At 44.0% G+C, this 22,727-nt stretch overlaps 1 protein-coding gene across 1 annotated transcript in view; it reads right to left on the bottom strand.

Annotated features, from left to right (window-relative positions):
• Nucleotides 1-204: 204 nt before the first annotated feature.
• Nucleotides 205-22,727, bottom strand: part of LOC141124861 (vomeronasal type-2 receptor 26-like) — a 167,204-nt gene continuing 144,681 nt past the window's right edge. Inside the window, exons 4-6 of the mRNA XM_073612305.1 lie at nucleotides 19,093-19,326; nucleotides 18,068-18,191; nucleotides 205-1,097 (exon numbers count right to left, since the gene is read on the bottom strand). Of these exons, the coding sequence (XP_073468406.1) occupies nucleotides 205-1,097; nucleotides 18,068-18,191; nucleotides 19,093-19,326 (1,251 nt within the window). The remainder of the gene's footprint in view (nucleotides 1,098-18,067; nucleotides 18,192-19,092; nucleotides 19,327-22,727) is intronic.

Raw genomic sequence — 22,727 nt, 5'->3', positions numbered from 1 at the left:
CAGGGGATAAAGTTTTCAACAAATCCAAAGTGTCTGATACCAGTGGTGTCCAGAGAAAAAAAATTAACTCAACTTCCAAAGGAGAGGTGATTATTAAATGTCCAAATTTAACATTTCATTCTCAATACACTAGCAAAATAGGAAAAATAACAATAATAGAGATATTGCTATAACTATTGGTAACCCAGTGTTGCTTCACACATATTAGTGGATAGCTATTTTTGTATTGCGGTCAGGTCTGAACAGAATTATGTAACATTTTGGGAAAAATATACAGCCAAGAAGTCCAATACTTGATGTTATTATTGCAAAAACCTCCACAGCCACCATGTATTTCCCTCTGGTGCTCAGATAGGCCGGGATCATGGCAATCCAGACACTGCAGAACACCAGCATGCTGAAGGTGATGTATTTGGCCTCATTAAAACTGTCCGGTAATGTCCTGGCTAAAAAAGCTATAATGAAACTCACAGCTGCCAGAAGCCCCATATATCCCAGGACAGAGTAGAAGTCGATAACTGATCCCTCATTACACTGAATGATGATCTTCCCCTGATAAGAGTGAGTGTCCCGATCCTGGAAGGGCGGAGAAATAGACAACCAAGTGACACAGATTATTACTTGAACCAGTGAGAACACACAAATTATAAAATTGGGCAGTGTGGCTCCCATCCATTTCCTCCAGGGACTCCCAGGTTTGGTGGCTTTAAAAGCAATACACGCCATGATACTTTTGGCAAGGACGGTAGAGACAGCAACTGAGAATATGACACCAAAAGAGGTTACACGCAGCATGCAGGTTACATCTACTGGATGGCCGAGGAACAAGAAGACACAGAGGAAGCTCAGCATGATGGAGACCAGGAGAAGATAGCTCAGGTTCCGATTATTAGCTTTAACAATGGGGGTGTCCTGGTAATGTATAAACATCCCCAATATTAAACCAGTCAGAAGACAACAGAGGATGGAGAAAGCTGAAAATACTGCAACAATGGTATCATCAGTGTAGGAGAGAAATTCCACCAATTTAGGAACACACCGATCCTTCTTCTCATTTGGCCATTCTTCATCAGGACATTTCATGCAGTTTTCACTGTCTGTAGGAAGAACAATACAAACATAATGAGTATCTGGCTCAGAGCTTCTGAGAAAACAAGTTGTCGTGTGTTGCATCAGAGCCAACTGAATTGTCATCAAAGCTGTGAGTGAAAAGAACTCTAATAAATAATAAATACAATATAAATATTATATAGATGTAACAACTTGCCGACCGTATCACTTACTTGTATTACGGCAAGGCGGCTCTGCTGTGCTGGATCACGTACTAGATATGTGATCTGCGCTCCCAAGAAGGGATCACAGATCACATACTTCAAAATATCAGTTGCTTTTAACATCTGATTATGGGAACAGAAACCACAATTACTGTTAGAATTTAGTTTCTTCAAGGAAATATGTCCATCCTGCCACTTTTTTTGTAACTGCTACAGACTAAAGCAAAAATTGACTTGACCCCATTGATTACTAGAACAATCGATGAATATTCTGAAATATGATTTATGATATATGATATAAAGCCCAACTCTATGGAGCGTACGGCTTATTGTCGTCCTATGTACAGATACTCCAGTCTCTTCTGTGGAACTCTGCAGCTCATCCAGGGTTACCTTAGGTCTCTGTGCTGCCTCTCTGATTAATGCCCTCCTTGCCCGGTCTTTGAGTTTTGGTGTGCGGCCATCTTTTGCAGGTTTGCTGTTGTGCCATGTTCTTTCCATTTGGTTATGAAAGATTTTATGGTACTCCTAGGGATCATCAAAGATTTGGATATTTTATTATAACCTAATCCTGACTTTTACTTCTCAACAACATTGTCCCTTACTTGTTTGGAGAGTTCCTTGGTCTTCATGGCAGTGTTTGGTTAGTGGTGCCTCTTGCTTAGGTGTTGCAGCCTCTGGAGCCTTTCAGAAAGGTGTGTATATGTAATGACAGATCATGTGACACTTATATTGCACACAGATGGACATCATTTCACTATTTATGTGACTTCTGAAGGTAAATGGTTGCACCAGAGCTTTTTATGGGCTTTATAACAAAGGGGGTGAATACATACGCACATGCAAATTATCATTTTTTTATTTCTGAAAAATAGTTTTATGTATATATTTTTCTAATTTTACTTCACAAACTTAGACTTTTGTGTTCTGATATATCACATATAATTCAGATTAAATAAAAAAGCATTAAACTAAAGGCTGTAATGTAACAAAATAGGTAAAAGGACAAGGGGGTGAATACTTTTGCAAGGCACTGTATGTCCTTTATTCCTGCAAAGATTTTCTGTGGTCACATTTTCTTGTTCTTTGGCATCTGCAAGGAAAAATTCTTAGGAGGGGCTTCTGTTACTCACCTGATGTATTCTCTCTACAGTGTGAGTCTGTGTTTGGCCAACCCTGATTGGTGCTGTGCCAGTCACATGATTAAAAAAAAAACCTGTTTCAGAACAGCAATTCAAATGAAATTATACATCTCAAAAATCTATTTTATAGCTGCCTGAAAATCTTTATTGAATGTCAAATTTGTTGTCAAAGATTTTTGACTCTAGCTTTCACTTTCAAATAACATCTGCATCCAATGCTCTTTTTTTACTTTACATGTATTAGCAATGACATGTGATATATTTAATACTGATTTGTAGTAAAATGAAGCTTTTTCTGAGTTTCTTAGTGAGTGTAATCAATCATCCGATTATATCCCACCCCCATAGTTTTTAGCAAAAGGGAGACATGGAGGAGGCGGTAGGGTAAAGTCATGTGGGCTTCACAGATGAAATTGTAGCATGCTCAATAGGGGACACCACCTCATTTAGACAATTCAGCCTGCATTGGGGACACAGAGAAGATGGGAGGGGCAGCTGAAGGCAGGATCAACTAGGTATATTTCACTTTACACAAATGCTTTAGTGGATTTGAAGGTATGCACATTCTAGGGATGAGCTTCGTGTTCGAGTTGAACCCATGTTCGACTCGAACATTGGCTGTTCGGTCGTTCGCCGAATTCCGAACGTTATGGGCCGTTTGCGCCAAATTCGTGTGGCGCGTCACGGCCCATAATTCACTGCGGCATCGCAGTGCATTGCTGGCTGATGATTGGCCAAGCATGCACTATGACCCGCATGCTTGGCCAATTACAGCGGCGTCGGTAGAGAGAGCTGTAATTGGCCAAAGCCAGGGTGGCTTTGGCCAATTATGGCTCAGGGGGTTTAGAACACGCCCCACACTATATAAGGCCGCCTGCACAGCAGCCCTGTGTAGTGTGTGTTCTGGCGTTGAGATACATAGATAGACAGAGAGACAGTGTCATTTCATTTGAGTTAGATAGATTAGGCAGGACAATCAGTGAGTTAGCTGCACTGTGTATATATATGCATCCCAGGTGTTGCATATATATATATACACTGTATTCAGTTTAGCTAGATCCATTCCTATTATCTTCCTACTGACAGGCAGGCTTGTCTTGTTACAGTATTTACAGCTACCTGAAGAAAATTGCTGGTGTTCTTTTGATCCTATTAGTACCACAGTCAGGCAGCTAGACTATTTACAGTTAGTGTGGTGCGTCCTGCTCACAGTGTTCAGCTAAAACTACAAGTTAGTGTAGTAAGACCTCTGCACAGTGTTCAGCTAAAGCTACAAGTTAGTGTAGTGCGTCCTGCTCACAGTGTTCAGCTAAAACTACACGTTAGTGTGGTGCGTCCTCCTCACAGTGTTCAGCTAAACCTACAAGTTATTTTTTTGCGGGCTCTGCACAGTGTTCATCTAAAGCTACAAGTTAGTGTAGTGCGTCCTGCTCACAGTGTTCAGCTAAAACTACAAGTTAGTGTAGTGAGATCTCTGCACAGTGTTCATCTAAAACTACAAGTTAGTGTAGTGCGTCCTGCTCACAGTGTTCAGCTAAAACTACAAGTTAGTGTAGTGAGACCTCTGCACAGTGTTCATCTAAAGCTACAAGTTAGTGCAGTGCGTCCTGCTCACAGTGTTCAGCTAAAACTACAAGTTAGTGTGGTGTGTCCTCCTTACAGTGTTCAGCTAAACCTACAAGTTATTTTTTTGCGAGCTCTGCACAGTGTTCATCTAAAGCTACAAGTTAGTGTAGTGCGTCCTGCTCACAGTGTTCAGCTAAAACTACAAGTTAGTGTAGTGAGATCTCTGCACAGTGTTCATCTAAAACTACAAGTTAGTGTAGTGCGTCCTGCTCACAGTGTTCAGCTAAAACTACAAGTTAGTGTAGTGAGACCTCTGCACAGTGTTCATCTAAAGCTACAAGTTAGTGCAGTGCGTCCTGCTCACAGTGTTCAGCTAAAACTACAAGTTAGTGTGGTGTGTCCTCCTTACAGTGTTCAGCTAAACCTTCAAGTTATTTTTTTGCGAGCTCTGCACAGTGTTCATCTAAAGCTACAAGTTAGTGTAGTGCGTCCTGCTCACAGTGTTCAGCTAAAACTACAAGTTAGTGTGGTGCGTCCTCCTCACAGTGTTCAGCTAAACCTACAAGTTATTTTTTTGTGAGCTCTGCACAGTGTTCATCTAAAGTTACAAGTTAGTGTAGTGCGTCCTGCTCACAGTGTTCAGCTAAAACTACAAGTTAGTGTGGTGCGTCCTCCTCACAGTGTTCAGCTAAAACTACAAGTTATTTTTTTGTGAGCTCTGCACAGTGTTCAGCTAAAGCTATCTGTAGAAGGTTGGTGGTGTTTTCCTGATCCTATCACTACCGCAGGCAGCTAAATAAGCTGCAAGTTATTTTTTGGCGAGCTCTGCACAGTGTTCACCTAAAGCTACCTGTAGAAGGTTGGTTGTGGTTTCCTGATCCTATCACTACCGCAGGCAGCTAAAAAAGCTGCAAGTTCGTTTTTTGCAAGCTCTGCACAGTGTTCAGCTAAAGCTACCTGTAGAAGGTTGGTGGTGTTCTCATACTACAGGCAGGCAATTGATTTTGCTAGCTGCAGTATCAGTGCATATATATATATATATATATATATATATATATATATATATATATATATATCCCAGCTTAGTGCAGCTACAGGCCATTAGTATGTCTGGAAGGCCAAGAAGGAGAGGCAGACAGTCACAAGCCAATAAAAGAGGGCAAGCAGGCTCTGTGTCTAGTGCTGGCGGTGCAGCGGTTCTTGGGCAGGTACCCGGGCTTACAGGATGTCCTGAGGCAGGCCAGGAAAGTCTGTGCGCATTTCCACCGGTCATATAATGCCAGTGCTTGGCTGGCAGATTTCCAAAAGGAGTTTAACCTGCCCAAGAACCGCCTAATCTGTGACATGCCCACCAGGTGGAACTCAACGTTGGCCATGCTGCAGCGGCTGCACACGCAGCAGAGGGCCATCAATGAGTACCTGTGCGAATATGGCACCAGGACAGGGTCAAGGGAGCTTGTTTTTTTTCCCCACACCAGTGGGCTTTTATCAGGGATGCATGCACTGTCCTGTCACCATTTGAGGAGGCCACGAGGATGGTGAGCAGTGACAGTGCATGCATCAGTGACACTGTCCCCCTTGTCCACCTGTTGGAGCACACGCTGCGTGGAATAATGGACAGGGCACTTGAGGCAGAACAAAGGCAGGAAGAGGAGGACTTCCTTAGCTCTCAAGGCCCTCTTTATCCAGTGTTCCTGCGTGCACACAGGAAGACGAGGAGGAGGAGGAGGAGGAGGAGGAAGATTGTGTCAGTATGGAGGTGGAGCCTGGCACTCAGCATCAGCAGCAGTCTTTAAGGGATCAGTCCCAAGAAACACATGAACTTGTACGTGCCTGGGAGGAGGTGGCTGCAGACCATGTCGTCCTTAGTGACCCAGAGGACTCCGGACCGAATGCCTTAGCAAACCTACGCTGCATGGCCTCCCTGATCCTGCAAAGCCTGCGTAAGGATCCTCGTATTCGTGGTATCAAAGAGAAGGACCAATACTGGCTGGCAACCCTCCTTGATCCACGTTACAAGGGTAAGGCTGCGGACCTTATCTTGCCATTGCAGAGGGAGCAGAGGATGAAACATCTTCGGGAGGCCTTGCAGAAAGGTCTGTGCAACACGTTCCCAGAGACTGGGAGGTTACAAACTCCTGTTTCTGGACAACGTGTTGCTGAGGCTTCGGTCAGTCAAAGAAGGAGCGGTGGAGAAGGTGGCCGTCTGACCGATGCGTTCAGACAATTTTTTAGTCCGCAGCCCCAAGGTATGATCGGTTCCAGCAACCATCGCCAGCGTCTGTTTTACATGGTGCAGGAATACCTTGGGGCAAGATCTGACTTGAACACCTTTCCCACCGAAAATCCTCTGGGTTACTGGGTCTTGAGGATGGATCACTGGCCAGAGCTTGCACAGTATGCAATTGAGCTACTGGCCTGTCCTGCATCCAGCGTTCTTTCGGAACGCACATTCAGTGCTGCTGGAGGCTTTGTAACCAATCACAGGGTGCGTCTGTCCACCGACTCGGTCGATCGACTGACCTTCATAAAAATGAATCAGTTTTGGATCACCACCAGCTACCAAGCACCTGATGCTGATGTAACCGAATAATTTTTTTTTAAATCTCAGATCCCTTCAAAGACTGCCTATGCTGATGCTGAGTGACTATCCTGAGTAATTATGCTCTTCCTCCTCAATGATCACGCTGATAGCTTGTAAGAACATTTTTGGTTCTGGGCGCCACCACCAGTGCCTAAGGCCCAATTTTTCAGCCCCTGTTTAACAGGGGCGTGTAATTACAATTTTTGATGCAATACTTTGCAGCAGGGCTCGTTCCTGCGTTCCCACTAGAGTATCTGTGAGGGGTTGCAGTGTTTTGGCACCAGCACCAGTGCCTAAGGCCTAATTTTTCAGCCCCTGTTTAACAGGGGCATGTAATTACAATTTTTGATGCAATACTTTGCAGCAGGGCTCGTTCCTGCGTTCCAACTAGAGTATCTGTGAGGGGTTGCAGTGTTGTGGCACCAGCACCAGTGCCTAAGGCCTAATTTTTCTGGCCCTGTTCAACAGGGGCATGTAATTACAATTCTTGATCTAATATTTTACAGCAGGGCCCATTTCTGCGCCCACCAAGAGCGAGTGAGGACTTACAGTGTTGTGGCACCAGTACCACCACCACCACCAAAGGCCCAATGTTTCTGCCCTTGTTCAACAGGGGCATGTAATTACAATTCTTGATCTAATATTTCACAGCAGGGCCCATTTCTGCACCCACCAAGAGCGAGTGAGGACTTACAGTGTTGTGGCACCAGCACCACCACCAAAGGCCCAATTTTTCAGCCCTTGTTCAACAGGGGCATGTAATTACAATTCTTGATCTAATATTTCACAGCAGGGCCCATTTCTGCACCAACCAAGAGCGAGTGAGGACTTACAGTGTTGTGGCACCAGCACCACCACCAAAGGCCCAATTTTTCAGCCCTTGTTCAACAGGGGCATGTAATTATATTTCTTGATCTAATATTTCACAGCAGGGCCCGTTTCTGTGCCCACCAAGAGCGAGTTACGACTTACAGTGTTGTAGCACCAGCACCACCACCACCACCAAAGGCCCAATTTTTCTGCCCCTGTTCAACAGGGGCATGTAATTACAATTCTTGATCTAATATTTCACAGCAGGGCCCTGTGAGGGCTTACAGTGTTGTGGCCACAACAACACCTAAGGCCCAAATTTCTGCTGAGTATATAGGGTAGGCCCCTACTTTCAAACATCTAACTTACAAACGACTCCTACTTGCAAACGGAAGGAGACAACAGGAATTGAGATGAAATCTACCCCTAGGAAGGGAAATCCTCTCCTGTAAGAGTTAATATGGGAAAAAACTTTTCTCCTTTCCACTGATGCTTTATAACCAATCCTTGTTTCACAAAAAACCCCAAATTTTCAAAAAACATTTGTCATTGGGAGGTGAAATCTTCTGAAGAGGAGCACAGACAGCAAAACAAATGTCACAGGGGTGATAACCCTTCCCTATGTTTTCCAAAAAGCTTAAAATAGATTTTTTGGCTGGAGCTAAACACGTTAAAAATGTACCAGTTCAAAATTACAAAGAGATTCTACTTAACAACAAACCTACAGTCCTTGTCTTGTTTGCACCGCCTGTATACTGCTGTTCAGAGTACAGAGCCTGTATACTGCTGTTTCCTTTTTTAATTTGGGTGCGGGGTTCCCCTAATATCCATACAAGACCCAAAGGGCCTGGTAATGGACTGGGGGGTACCCATGCCTTTTGTCTCACTGATTTTCATCCATATTTGCCAGGACCCGACATTACATTAAAGCCGCAAGCAGTTTTAAATGACTTTTATTCCTTTAAATATTCCTTTATTCCTCGGGATGAGCCGAACACCCCCCACCGTTCGGTTCGCACCAGAACCTGCGAATGGACCGAAAATTTGCACGAACGTTAGACCCCCATTGACGTCTATGGGACTCGAACGTTCGAAATCAAAAGTGCTAATTTTAAAGGCTAATTTGAATGGTATTGTCCTAAAAAGGGTTTGGGGACCCAGGTCCTGCCCCAGGGGACATATATCAATACAAAAAAAAGTTTTAAAAACGGGCATTTTTCGGGAGCAGTGATTTTAATGATGCTTAAAGTAAAAAAAAAAAAAAGTGAAATATTGCTTTAAATATCATACCTGGGGGGTGTCTATAGTATGCCTGTAAAGTGGCGTGTGTTTCTCGTGCTTAGAACAGTCCCTGCACAAAATGACATTTTTAACTAAAAGTCATTTAAAACGGCTTGCGGCTTTAATATAATGTCGGGTCCCGGCAATATGGATGAAAATCAGTGAGACAAACGGCATGGGTACCCCCCAGTCCATTACCAGGCCCTTTGGGTCTTATATGGATATTAAGGGGAACCCCGCACCCAAATTAAAAAAAGGAAAGGTGTGGGGCCACCAGGCCCTATATACTCTGAACAGCAGTATACAGGCGGTGCAAACAAGACAAGGACTGTAGGTTTGTTGTTAAGTAGAATATGTTTGTAATTTTGAACTGGTACATTTTTAACGTGTTTAGCTCCAGCAAAAAAATCTATTTTAAGCTTTTTGGAAAACATAAGGAAGGGTTATCACCCCTGTGACATTTGTTTTGCTGTCTGTGCTCCTCTTCAGAAGATTTCACCTCACTTTTTGTCCCAATGACAAATGTTTTTTGAAAATTTGGGGTTGTCTCCTTCCGTTTGCAAGTAGGAGTTGTTTGTAAGTTTGATGTTTGAAAGTAGGGGCCTGCCCTATATACTCAGCAGAAATTTGGACTTAGGTGTTGGTGTTGTCACAACACTGTAAGCCCTCACAGGGCCTGCTGTAAAATATTAAATCGAGAATTGTAATTACATTCCCTTGTTGTACAGGGACAGAAAAACTGGGCCTTTGGTGATAGTGGTGCAGGTGCCACAACGCTGTAAGTCCTCACAGTTGCTCTTGGTGGGCGCTGGAATGGACCCTGCTGTGAAATATTATATCAAGAATTGTAACTACATGCCCCTGTTGAACAGGGCCAGAAAAATTGGGCCTTTGGTGATGGTGGTGGTGGTGCTGGTGCCACAACACTGTAAGTCCTCACAGTTACTCTTGGTGGGCGCAGAAAAGGGCCCTGCTGTGAAATATTAGATCAAGAATTCTAATTACATGCCCCTGTTAAACAAGGGCTGAAAAATTGGGCCTTAGGCACTGGTGCTGGTGCCACAACTCTGCAACCCCTCACAGATACTCTATTTGGAGTGCAGGAACTAGCCCTGCTGCAAAGAATTGCATCAAAAATTGTAATTACACACCCCTGTTAAACAGGGGCTGAAAAATTGGGCCTTAGGCACTGGTGCTGGTGCCACAATACTGCAACCCCTCGCAGATACTCTAGTTGGGGTGCAGGAACTAGCCCTGCTGCAAAGAATTGCATCAAAAAATTGTAATTACACACCCCTGTTAAACAGGGGCTGAAAAATTGGGCCTTAGGCACTGGTGGCGGCGCCCAGAACCAAAAATGTTCTTACAAGCTATCAGCATGATCATTGAGGAGGAAGAGGATAATTACTCAGCATAACAGGATAGTCACTCAGCATCAACATAAGCAGTCTTTGAAGGGATCTGACATTTCAAAAAAAAATATTCCGTTACATCAGCATCAGGTGCTTGGTAGCTAGTGGTGATCCAAGACTGATTCATTTTTATGAACGTCAGTTGATCGACCGAGTCGGTGGACAGACGCACCCTGTGATCGGTTACAAGGAGTTTGTAACCTCCCAGCCTCTGGGAATGCGTTGCACAGACCTTTATGCAAGGCCTCCCAAAGATGTTTCATCCCCTGCTCCCTCTGCAACGGCAAGATAAGGTCTGCAACCTTACCCTTGTAACGTGGATCAAGGAGGGTCGCCAGCCAGTATTGATCCCTCTCCTTGATACCACGAATACGAGGATCCTTCTGCAGGCTTTGCAGGATCAGGGAGGCCATGCAGCGTAGGTTTGCTGAGGCATTCGGTCCGGAGTCCTCTAGGTCACTAAGGATGACATGATCAGCAGCCACCTCCTCCCAGCCACGTACAAGTCCATGGGTTTCTTGGGACTGTAAATGATCCCTTAAAAACTGCTGCTGATGCTGAGTGCCAGGCTCCACCTCGATGCTGACACAATCCTCCTCTTCGTCCTCTTAATGTGTGATCAGCGGGCACGCAGGAACACTGTCTTGATAAAGGGGGCCTTGAGAGCTAAGGAAGTCCTCCTTCTGCCTCTGTTCTGCCTCAAGTGCCCTGTCCATTATTCCACACATCGTGTGCTCCAACAGGTGGACAAGGGGGACAGTGTCACTGATGCATGCACTGTCAATGCTCACCATCCTCATGGCCTCCTCAAATGGTGACAGGACATTGCATGCATCCCTGATCATGGCCCACTGGCGTGGGGAAAAAAAAACAAGCTCCCCTGACCCTGTCCTGCTGCCATAGTCGCACAGGTAGTCATTGATGGCCCTCTGCTGCGTGTGCAGCCGCTGCAGCATGGCCAACGTTGAGTTACACCTGGTGGGCATGTCACAGATTAGGCGGTTCTTGGGAAGGTTAAATTCCTTTTGGAGGTCTGCCAGCCGAGCACTAGCATTATTTGACCGGCGGAAATGCACACAGACTTTACTGGCCTGCCTCAGGACATCCTGTAAGCCCGGGTACCTGCCCATGAACCGCTGCACCACAAAGTTAAGGACGTGAGCCAAACAGGGCACATGGGTCATTTGTCCCTGTCGGAGGGCGGAGAGGAGGTTGGTGCCATTGTCAAAACCACCATTCCTGCCTTAAGTTGGCGTGGCGTCAACCACCTCTGAACCTGCCCCTGCAGAGCTGACAGAACCTCTGCCCCAGTGTGGCTCCTGTCCCCCAAGCACACCAGCTCAAGCACCGCATGGCATCTTTTGGCCTGCGTACTCGCATAGCCTGTTGAACGCCTACGGAGCACTGCTGGTTCCGAGGACAAAGCACGGGAAGAGGCCATGGAGGAAGAAGAAGAGGAGGGGGTGGAGGAGAGAGGTGTGTCAGAATCACTAGTAGTGGCATTTTGGAGGCGTGGTGGCGGAACAACCTCCAACACTACTGCACCTTGTCCTGCATCCTTCCTAGCTGCCAGTAGAGTCACCCAATGCGCTGTAAAACTTAGGTAATGTCCCTGTCCATGCCTGCTGTACCATGAGTCAGCGGTAATATGCACCTTACCGCTGGCCGACCTGTCCAAGGAGGCCAAGACATTGCCTTCCACATGCCGGTAGAGAGTCGGAATCGCCTTCCGTGAGAAAAAGTGGAGTTTGGGAACCTGCTAATGAGGAGCCGCACATTCCACAAACTCACGGAAGGGGGCAGAGTCTACCTACTGAAAAGGTAGCAGTTGAAGTGCTAGCAATTTTGCCAAGCTAGCATTCAACCGCTGGGCATGTGGATGGCTGGGAACGAACTTCTTTCTGTGGTGCAGCAGCTTAGGCAGGGAAATTTGCCTGGTACAATCTGCCGTCGGTGTACAGATAGCAGATTGCCCGCAAGTACTTGGCTGTGACACATCTAATTCTACACCTTCATTCCTCTCAGTGCAGGTCTCAGAGAGGATTGAAGATATAGTGGGGTTGGAGATCCCAGCTGATGAGGAGTAAGGAAAGGTCCTCTTTATTTTTTCGTGTGGGTCTTTTAGGTACGCTTGCCAACGAACTGCATGGCAGGTCAACATATGTCTGGTCAAGCATGTGGTGCCCAAGCGGGAGATGTTTTGGCCACGCGAGATACGCTTGAGATATATGTTGCAAATAGCAGTGGTGCGATCTGATGCACTCATCTCAAAAAAGGCCCACACCAAAGAACTTTTGGAATAATGCACAGAGACAGTAGCACCCTGCACATGCGGAGCTCTGAGGTGTGATGCAGTGTGCTGCCCTTAGGCTGGCCCCTGGAGGGCATCCTGCCTCATCGGTGAGGTGCCTCCTCCTCCTCCTCCTTTCTCCTATCAGGCACCCACGTTGAGTTTGTGACCTCGTCATCCCCTCCCTCCTCATCACTGGAGCAAACCTGGCAGTATGATGCAGCAGGGGGAACATGCCAGATTGCTGTCCTTCTTGGGCACCCCTCTGTCCGTGCTCACATTACTGCCTTCATCTAGCTCAGTATCGACATTAGAGCCTTCAAAACGCTGGGCATCCTCCTGGAGCATGTACCCAACACTGTGGTCAAACAGTTTGAGGGACTCCTCATTAGGACATGGTGGGGCTAGGGAAGGAGTCACTGATGCCATTGAGCCGAGGCAAGAGGCTGCCTTGGCAGCTGCTTTGCCAGACAAAGTACCCTGAGCCTGGGTGAGAGAGGATGAGGAGGATGAGGACGGCTCGGTCATCCACTCGACCAAGTCTTCTGCATGCGGCTCAACACGGCCAGCTGCTGAAAAAAAGGCCAAGTGTGTCCCACGGCCACGTGCTGATGAGGATGCACCGTGTCCAGGACCAGCACTGTTGCCTCTTAACACAGAGCCTGCTTGCCCTCTTTTATTGGCTTGTGACTGTCTGCCTCTCCTTGTTGGCCTTCCAGACATACTATTGGCCTGCAGTGAGCTGCACAAAACTGGGATATATATATATATAGATAGATAGATATATCTATCTATATATATATAGATAGATATATCTATCTATATATATATAGATAGATATATCTATCTATATATACACATTATACTGCAGCTAGCAGAATCAACTGCCTGTCTGTAGTATTATTAGTATGATAACCCCTGCATTTGTCTTCAGGTAGCTATAATGTAGGTACAACTGTGCAGGGTACACAGTACAGTAACTGGAAATACGTCAAGAGCCTACACAAGCACCTGGCTGCAGGTAGCTATACTGTAGGTGAGACTGTGCGTGGTACACAGTAGAGTAGAGTAGAGTAACTGGAAATACTTCAATGAGCCTACACAAGCACCTGGCAGCAGGTTGCTATACTGTAGGTCAGACTGTGCAGGGTACACAGTAAAGTAGCTGGAAATACTTCAATGAGCCTACACAAGCAACTGGCTGCAGGTTGCTATACTGTAGGTCAGACTGTGCAGGGTACCTTGTAATGTAGCTGGAAATACTTCAATGAGCCTACACAAGCACCTGGCTACAGGTTGCTATACTGTAGGTCAGACTGTGCAGGGTACAAAGTACAGTAGCTGGAAATACTTCAATGAGCCTACACAAGCACCTGGCTACAGTTTGCTATACTGTAGGTCAGACTGTGCAGGGTACACAGTAAAGTAGCTGGAAATACATCAATGAGCCTACACAAGCAACTGGCTGAAGGTTGCTATACTGTAGGTCAGACTGTGCAGGATACACAGTAAAGTAGCGGTAAATACTTCAATGAGCCTACACAAGCACCTGGCTACAGGTTGCTATACTGTAGGTCAGACTGCGCAGTGTAAACAGTACAGTAGCTGGAAATACTTCAATGAGCCTACACAAGCACCTGGCTACAGGTTGATATACTGTAGGTCAGACTGTGCAGGGTACAAAGTACAGTAGCTGGAAATACTTCAATGAGCCTACACAAGCACCTGGCTATAGGTTGCTATACTGTAGGTCAGACTGTGCAGGGTACACAGTACAGTAGCTGGAAATACTTCAATGAGCCTACACAAGCACCTGGCTGCAGATTGCTATACTGTAGATCAGACTGTGCAGGGTACACAGTAAAGTAGCTGGAAATACTTCAATGAGCCTACACAAGCACCTGGCTGCAGGTTGCTATACTGTAGGTCAGACTGTGCAGGATACACAGTAAAGTAGCGGGAAATACTTCAATGATCCTACACAAGCACCTGGCTACAGGTTGCTATACTGTAGGTCAGACTGTGCAGGGTACACAGTACAGTAGCTGGAAATAATTCAATGAGCCTACACAAGCACCTGGCTGCAGATTGATATACTGTAGGTCAGACTGTGCAGGGTACACAGTAAAGTAGCTGGAAATACTTCAATGAGCCTACACAAGCAACTGGCTGCAGGTTGCTATACTGTAGGTCAGACTGTGCAGGGTACACAGTACAGTAGCTGGAAATACTTCAATGAGCCTACACAAGTACCTGGCTACAGGTTGCTATACTCTAGGTGAGACTGTGCAGGGTACACAGTACAGTAGCTGGAAATACTTCAATGAGCCTACACAAGCACCTGGCTACAGGTTGCTATACTGTAGGTCAGAATGTGCAGGGTACATAGTACAGTAATTAGAAATACTGTAAAAACACCTGCCTGCCTGTCAGCATATTAGGAAGAGAAAAACAGGATCTAGCTAAACTGAATACAGTATATATATACACACAACACCTGGGATGCATATATATACACAATACACTGTAACTGCAGCTAAATGACTTGACCTGCCTACTCTATCTAACTTAAATCAAATGACACTGTCTGTCTCTCTCTCTCTCTATCTATGAATGCCAGAACACACTACACAGGGCTGCAGTGCAGGTGGCCTTATATAGTGTTTCTATATGAATTTTGAAATGAATTTAGTTTCGCTATTCGGAGCATTTGTTACATTTCATTTCTACTGTAATTTGGATGTTCGGATATCTCTGAATAACAAAAAATCTGTCCGAATATTTATTTGGAACAAAACGAACCGCACATGTCTATTTGACATGCAGGGAGGAATCAGATGTATAGGGTGAACTCCGACATGTTGAGGGATTTTTGATGTAAAGAGAGGCTTTTGATGGGAGTTAATTAATCAAGGTAGTTAAGTGCATCATCAAAGGTTCAGGTTTTCCATTGATATGCAACATTTACATTTTTTATATTGTAGACTGGGTGCCTCTGGATTTTGCATACTTTTAACCCCTTCCCGCCGACCGTACGCATATGTGCGTACTCGGCTTTCCGGGGTTATACCGGGATGATGCCCGCAGCTGCAGGCATCATCCCGGTACTGTTGTTCAGAGCGGGCGATCGGCTACCCGTATATAACAACCGATGCGGCTAAAAGCCGCTCGGCTGTTATACCGGAGGAGCGGGAGGGGACATCCCCCCTCCCGCCGCCTCCCGCCGCTCTTACCGAGCCTCCCGTGCGATCGGGAGGCCCGGTGTCCAATCGTCTGCCTCCGGCATCTGGGGGCGGGCTGGAACGAAGCTGTGGGCGGCTTCGTTCCAGCCTTCTCAATGTAAACGCAGAAGCGACGTCATGCCAATGGCGCCGAATTTAAAAAAGTACACAGTATTCAGAAACGCCGTTTTCGGTGATCTGAATACTTTGAAGTGTAAAGGAGGGATCGGGGGTCTTTTAGACCCCCGATCCCTCCATAAAGAGTACCTGTCACCACCTATTACTGTCACAAGGGATGTTTACATTCCTTGTGACAGCAATAAAAGTTAAAAAAAAAACATTTTTTTTTAAACACAATTTTTAAGTATAAAAATAAATAAAATAAATATAAAAAAAAAAATTTTTTAAAGCGCCCCCGTCCCCGCGAGCTCGCACAGCGAAGAAAACGCATACGGAAGTCACGCACGCATATGTAAACGGTGTTCAAATAACACATGTGAGGTATCGCCGCGATCGTCAGAGCGAGAGCAATAATTCTAGCCCTAGACCTCCTCTGTAACTCTAACCTGGTAACCTTAAAAAAAAATTTAAAGCGTCGCCTATGGAAATTCATAGCTACCATAGTTTGTCGCCATTCCACGAGAGCGTGCAATTATAAAGCCTGACATGTTTGGTATCTATTTACTCGACATAACATCATCTTTCACATTATACAAAAAAATTGGGGTAAATTTACTGTTTGGATTTTTTAAAATTCGTGGAAGTGTCCCTCTTCCAAAAATTTGCGTTTAAAACACCGCTGCACAAATACCGTGTGATATAAAATATTGCAACAATCTCCATTTTATTCTCTAGATTCTCTGCTAAAATATATATATATATAATGTTTGGGGGTTCTAAGTAATTTTCTAGCAAAAAATATGGATTTTAACTTGTAAGCACCAAATTTCAAAAATAGGCTTAGTCATGAAAGGGTTAAAGAGTGCTGCTTCTGGGAAAATGTTGAGAAACACTAGTCTGAATATATTTTCCTGGTGATACCCTGTTGTCCACCAACAAGTGAGGACTCTGCATAGGTCCCATAAATGTTAAATGCATATTTCTCTCCTTTCCTTAATGTAGGTAGATATCTTTGGGTTGGTCACCACATCTGTAAATAAGTAGATTATCTTGTTATTATTATAGTAAATATAATATAATTTAATATAATATTCTATAATTTAATAATATTTCCTCCCCACGTGCCCCTTCCCCTGACTTCTCTGTCAAGATCAATGGCACAACCATCAAACCATCCCCGCATGCCATGGTACCAGGTGTAATCTCAGACTCTGAATTCTTCCTTTGACCCCACATCCAATCACTGTCCAAAGCTGTGTTATAGGAACATTGCGGTCCCTGTGGAGGAATACCGCACAACTTTGGATGATTAGGAAGATGTGAACATGCCAGATCAGCCTGAGGACGGCAGCAAGAAAATCAAGTAGAGTATTTAAAAAAAATCCTGAGGCAAACCTTGTTAGGAGAGGAGGGATGTTACATTTCAACTTTAACCACTTCCATACCAGGCACTTACACCTCCTTCCTGCTCAGGCCATTTTTCAGCTTTCAGCGCTGTCACACTTTGAATGACAATTGCGCGGTCATGCTACACTTTAACCATGTGAATTTTTTATCACATTCTTCACACAAATAGAGCTTTCTTTTGGTGGTATTAAATCACGTCTGGGTTTTTTAGTGCAACATTTTGAAAAAAAAAGTTTTTCTTATTTACTGTTAGTAAATTTAGCAAATAAGTAATTTTCCTGCTTCCCCGATGGGCCCAGATGAGGCGGCACTGATGGACAGAAAAAGATGGCACTGGTGGGCACAGGTAGGCGGCATGGATAGGCGGCACTGATGGGCATTGATGGGTGGCATTGATGGGCAGCAGTGATGGGCATTGATGGGCAGCAGTGATGGGCATTGATGGGCAGCACTGATTGCTGCCACTTGTGGGCACTGGTGGTAACTGATTGCTGGCAGTGGTGCGCACTTAATTGTAATCAGGGCACTGATGATCAGTGTCCTGATTACTGTGCACCACCAGGGGCGCTCAAGAGCAATCGTTCTTGGAAGCCATCATATGACGTCCACCCAGAACAAGTGCCGCACCGCCCAGCCATCATTTGACGGTGGGCGGGCGGCAAGTGGTTAAAGGGTATCTTACATGTAGTGTATGGACTTTACTGAAAATCCTAAATCTCAGTGCTAGTATCTTAACATGATAAGAGTCCAGTAAACTGTCTGTAGTTAGTTTAAACTCTGAGTACATGAGGGTTTCCCTCAATAGTCCAAAAACGTATTAGCTACAAGTAGTATTACACCATCCCACATGTTATTCCCTGCACCACTAGAGTATGTTATGCTCTGATTTTGCACATCTGTGAATTTCAGTGTAAACTTAAATACTGTTAATAAATAAAACTGTATATAAATAAGGTATACCAGTCATATTGGATATCTGCCCTTCTGAACATGGGGCACAGTCATAGCAGCAAGAGTGGATTGAAGCTCCTGGCTTTTTTCTGTAACCGGGCAAACAAGAGTCCACACACCGAGACTCCAGCTTCTAAAGGAAGTGAGAAAAAAGTCTCCTTGTGTGAAATAACATTGCAGATTCAATATTAGTGCATTGCAAAACATTACAATATCTCCTTATCCACAGTTTCCATTGCACTTTAAAGTGCATGCAAACCCCAAATCTATTTTCCAGTAGGGCTGGCAACATATCGTATATAGTCTGGAGATCCTGCCAGGAACAACTCTTCTTATTTCAGGGTTCAATACTAAGCCACCACCTCACACTGGAGGAGTACTCATGGCAGACTTACAATGCTGATGATAATATTGAGGAAGTTGATTAGTGTTGTCAGCCTGCTATAGGAAGTGCTGCTACTGGTGTGATCTCCGGGTCAGAAACTGCAAAGGATTCCCCCAAAAAAATTGCTTAAGAAAACTGAATGCAGTGAGACATAATGCCCAACATAGTGAAATGAAGGATTTTAGGTTTACATGCACTTTGAAGTGTATTAAAAAATATTTGTGTAACTGAATGGTGTCAGACTTGCCCTGTTTTTTTTTTTTTTTTTTCATTTTGAACAAGTATAACACAATAATTTCAATGATATATTTAACAGACCAAACAGGAGGAATAGGAGAGTATGGGTTACATACACTTGAAATCATTTTAACCTGAGGGACAGAAGTCAATCCCAGTAGAGAACCACATACTACATGAGTACGAGTAGGAAATTATCCCTACAAATATTTTACTTTCTTGTTTAATATCTGTTATTTATACATGTATGTGAAGGGCAGATAAGGCTATTATAATATTTGAAGCAATAAAGTTCATGGGTGATGCTAAGAAATGTCATTGATTGACTATCATTTTTACATATCTGTTGTGAAAATTGTACAATGGGTGGCCAATGTCATGAAAAGTGAGAGCCACATGTGCTCCTCCTCACCGTATTATTGTCTTCATCCCATGTTATATTGGTGGGGTCAATGTGAAATTTGTCTTCTTCTTTAGCCCATGGTGTGTATGAACCAACATCAATATCACTTGAGAAAAATCGGACGTAAGACCTAACTCCATTTACTATTCTGTAGTAGAAAGGAAATTCACCGTTTTGATCAAAGAAGGTCATTCTGTCTGCCGTCTTATATGGATTTTTTATTTGTTTCACATATTTATGCAACTGGAGGACAAAAAAAAAACCTCGAACAAGTTAAAGCTGAAGTTCAATTTCTTTATATCTTGCTTTCCCTTGTTTCTCCATCCACATGTTTCAAAACATTTTTTTTTTTTTTAATAAAATCTTTCTGTTTATATCATATGCCTTATTTTAAATTCAATTGTGTTAATAATTTTCAATAAAATACAAAGATAACATATATACTTTACTCAAAACAGTGTATACTCTTATGAGATAATGCTTGTTTAACCACTTGCCGACCAGCCGCTGCAGTTTTACTGGGCGAAACAATGTTATGTAACGTCGCTTCGCCCTGTGGCCACTAGGGGTGTCATGTGACGCGATTTGGGACTCCGGGCGCGCAGGCGCATTGGCTCTTTTTGTTTTATTTCATCTCTCGCTCGGTTTTTCTTCCGCCCTGATCCAAAGTCGCATCACGTGTCGGGAGCGGTGACGCAGGGTGCGCAAGCGTCCGGTCCGGTCAGTACCCAGAGCGAGGCTCTTATTTTTAGTATTGTTATTTAAGGGGGGTGACGCGATGCACCGCCCGTGCCCCTGGAAGACGCAAATTTTTGCGAAACGCAGCGTAGGGCTGAGCGGTGTCATCGCATCACCTTCCTCTGTTGTTGTCACTCCAGCAGGATGGGCGGCCTGTGATCATCCGGCCGATCTCACAGACTGTCTTTTCATCAGAGGACGAATTGTTTTTCTATATGTGAGTGTTTATTTTTTCAAATAAATACCATTGGATTTTACACTATGGGAGCCTTCTTCTGTTTTCCCCACATGATGTTAACATTCCATTGAGGGCTGGGCTTTATCTTTCCCTGTGGATCCATTCGCACCACAGCTTCTGAGGTTTCATTTCGGTTCCATCCTGATTCCTGGGTTGCCCGAAGCAACAAGACTACAATGCCCAGTTAGACCCTCTGTAACGGGGGGTCATGGGGTTCCGGTAAGCGGCCAGGCACTTCATCTATGGTGGTGGACGCACACATCTGGGATTTCATTCAATTAATTTTTTTTGCACATTACTGCACTTTTTTGGGGCTTCTTGTATATGGACTTTTATATATAAATTTTGTACATGGACTTTTTTATATATAATTTTTATAATCCATTTTTGTTTATCTTTTACTTAAGGGGAGGTTGTTTTCATTCATCAACCTAATTTGGTGTTGTCACATTATATTATATGTTCACATAATGTTTACCTTTGCACCTTTGCAACCATACATGTGTTAGTTTTTTTTGTTTTTTTTGTTTTTTTTGTTTTAGCGCGAGTCAACTTCTTTTCCCATTCAAATTTGTGTGTTTGTGTCACATATAGGACTCTGCAGCATAGAAGGTCAATATCATTTACTAATTTTCGTTGCGCGGTTTTTCTTCTTTTTTTACTAGGGGTGTGCGCACGCCCGCTGCTCGCCCCCAGAGCCGATGCAAGTGCCCAGCGGTCACGATCACCGCCGGCTCACGCGATCGCTGGTGACACACCAAGAACCGGGATCTGTGTGTGTAAACACACAGTTTCCGGTTCTCTGAGGGGAGAAGAGACTGATCGTCTGTTCATACAAGTCATCTCCCCAAGACAGTCCCCTCCCCCCTTCATTTAGAACACAGAGAGGGAACACAATTAACTCCTTGTTTGCCCCCTAGTGGTTAACCCCTTCCCTGCCAGTGACATTTTTACAGTAATCAGTGCATTTTTATGGCAACGATCGCTGTATAAATGCCAATGGTCCCAAAAATGTGTCAAAAGTGTCAGATGTGTCCGATATAATGTCGTAGTCCCAATAAAAATCGCAGATTGCCACCATTACTAGTATAAAAAAATAATAATAAAGATTCCATAAAACTATCCCCTATTTTGTAGACGCTATAACTTTTGCGCAAACCAATCAATATACGTTTATTGTGATTTTTTTTACCAAAAATATGTAGAAGAATACATATCGGCCCAAATTGGGGAAAACATTTTTTTTATATATATTTTTTTGAGGGATATTTATTATAGCAAAAATAAAAAATATTGCGTTTTTTTTTTTTTAAATTGTCGCTCTTTTTTTGTTTATAACGCAAAAAATAAAAACTGCAGAGGTGATCAAATACTACCAAAAGAAAGCACTATTTGTGGGAAAAAAAGACATCACTTTTGTTTGGGTGCAACATTGCACGACCGCACAATTGTCAGTTAAAGCGACGCAGTGCCGAATCACAAAAAGTGCTCTGGTCAGGAAGGGGGTAAAATCTTCCGGTGCCGAAGCGGTTAACAGTTGCAATAGGTACATAAGGTAAACTTATCTAGTGCAACACAGCACTGTAGAATATATCCCTTCTCAACAACAATTGGCATATTTCTCCAACACAGTTATGCCCCATACACACGGTCGGATTTTCCGATGGACAATGTCCGATCGGAGCGTGTTGTCGGAAATTCCGACCGTGTGTGGGCGCCATCGGACATTTTCCATCGGATTTTCCGACACACAAAGTTGGACAGCAGGAGATAAAATTTTCCGACAACAAAATCTGATCGCGTCAATTACGACCGTGTGTGGCCTGTTCCGACGCACAAAGTGCCACGCATGCTCAGAAGAAATTCCGACACGGGACAGCTCGTTCTGGTAAACTTAACGTTCGCAATGGATACAGCACTTTCGTCACGCTGCAATGTTAAAAATGGTTTAATACAGCGCCCTCTCTTCTTCTTTATAATGTGACAAGTCGTTTTGCTGCTCATATTCACACACACTTCTCACAAAGTTTTATTTGTGTTTTTTTAGTGGGATTCCCTCAATATATTGTTATTAGTTGTCACATCTGACAGTTTTATTTATTTATTTATTTTTTTTTTTTTTGGATTTTCAGCCTTTTTTTTTCTTTAATGTTTGGATTTTTTCCAAGGCTGATCTTTGCTCAATGTTATTTTTATTTTTACTCCAGAATATTTTTGTGTGTGTTTTGTGTGTCAAGTTACCCCAACACCATTGATATCTTTTATTATTTAATCTCCAGGAGATTGTTTGGTGTTGGTGTCCCTTGTTCATTTCACATTGTATATTTGAAATGTACCTGAATCCTCACAAACAAACTGTCATTTTTGAAGTAAAACACATAGGAGAGTATAATTCAAAACAAAAATCCTTTATTAAGGGATCAGAACCAAACAAAGAGGAAGGCAACACTGGATCAACATGAGAAATTAGCGAAGCCTGGGACCCCCACGGCAGACATCAATTCTTCAACATCAAAATTGGTGGCCTGAGGAGTCCATATGTAAGGGAGGGCAGTCTGGTCCAGAAGTCCTAGAGATCCGCATAGCAGCAGATGACATCTGTGTCCCCAGGCTGTGGTACCACAAGAGGCTGCATCTTTTGGCCAACCAGACTGAACCCAGGGCAATC

Source organism: Aquarana catesbeiana, linkage group LG01, assembly GCF_042186555.1.
Source record: "Aquarana catesbeiana isolate 2022-GZ linkage group LG01, ASM4218655v1, whole genome shotgun sequence".
In the NCBI taxonomy this organism is placed as follows: Eukaryota; Metazoa; Chordata; class Amphibia; order Anura; family Ranidae; genus Aquarana; species Aquarana catesbeiana.
The sequence above is the reverse complement of the archived record's forward strand: the minus strand, read 5'-3'. Positions and strand labels throughout refer to the sequence as shown.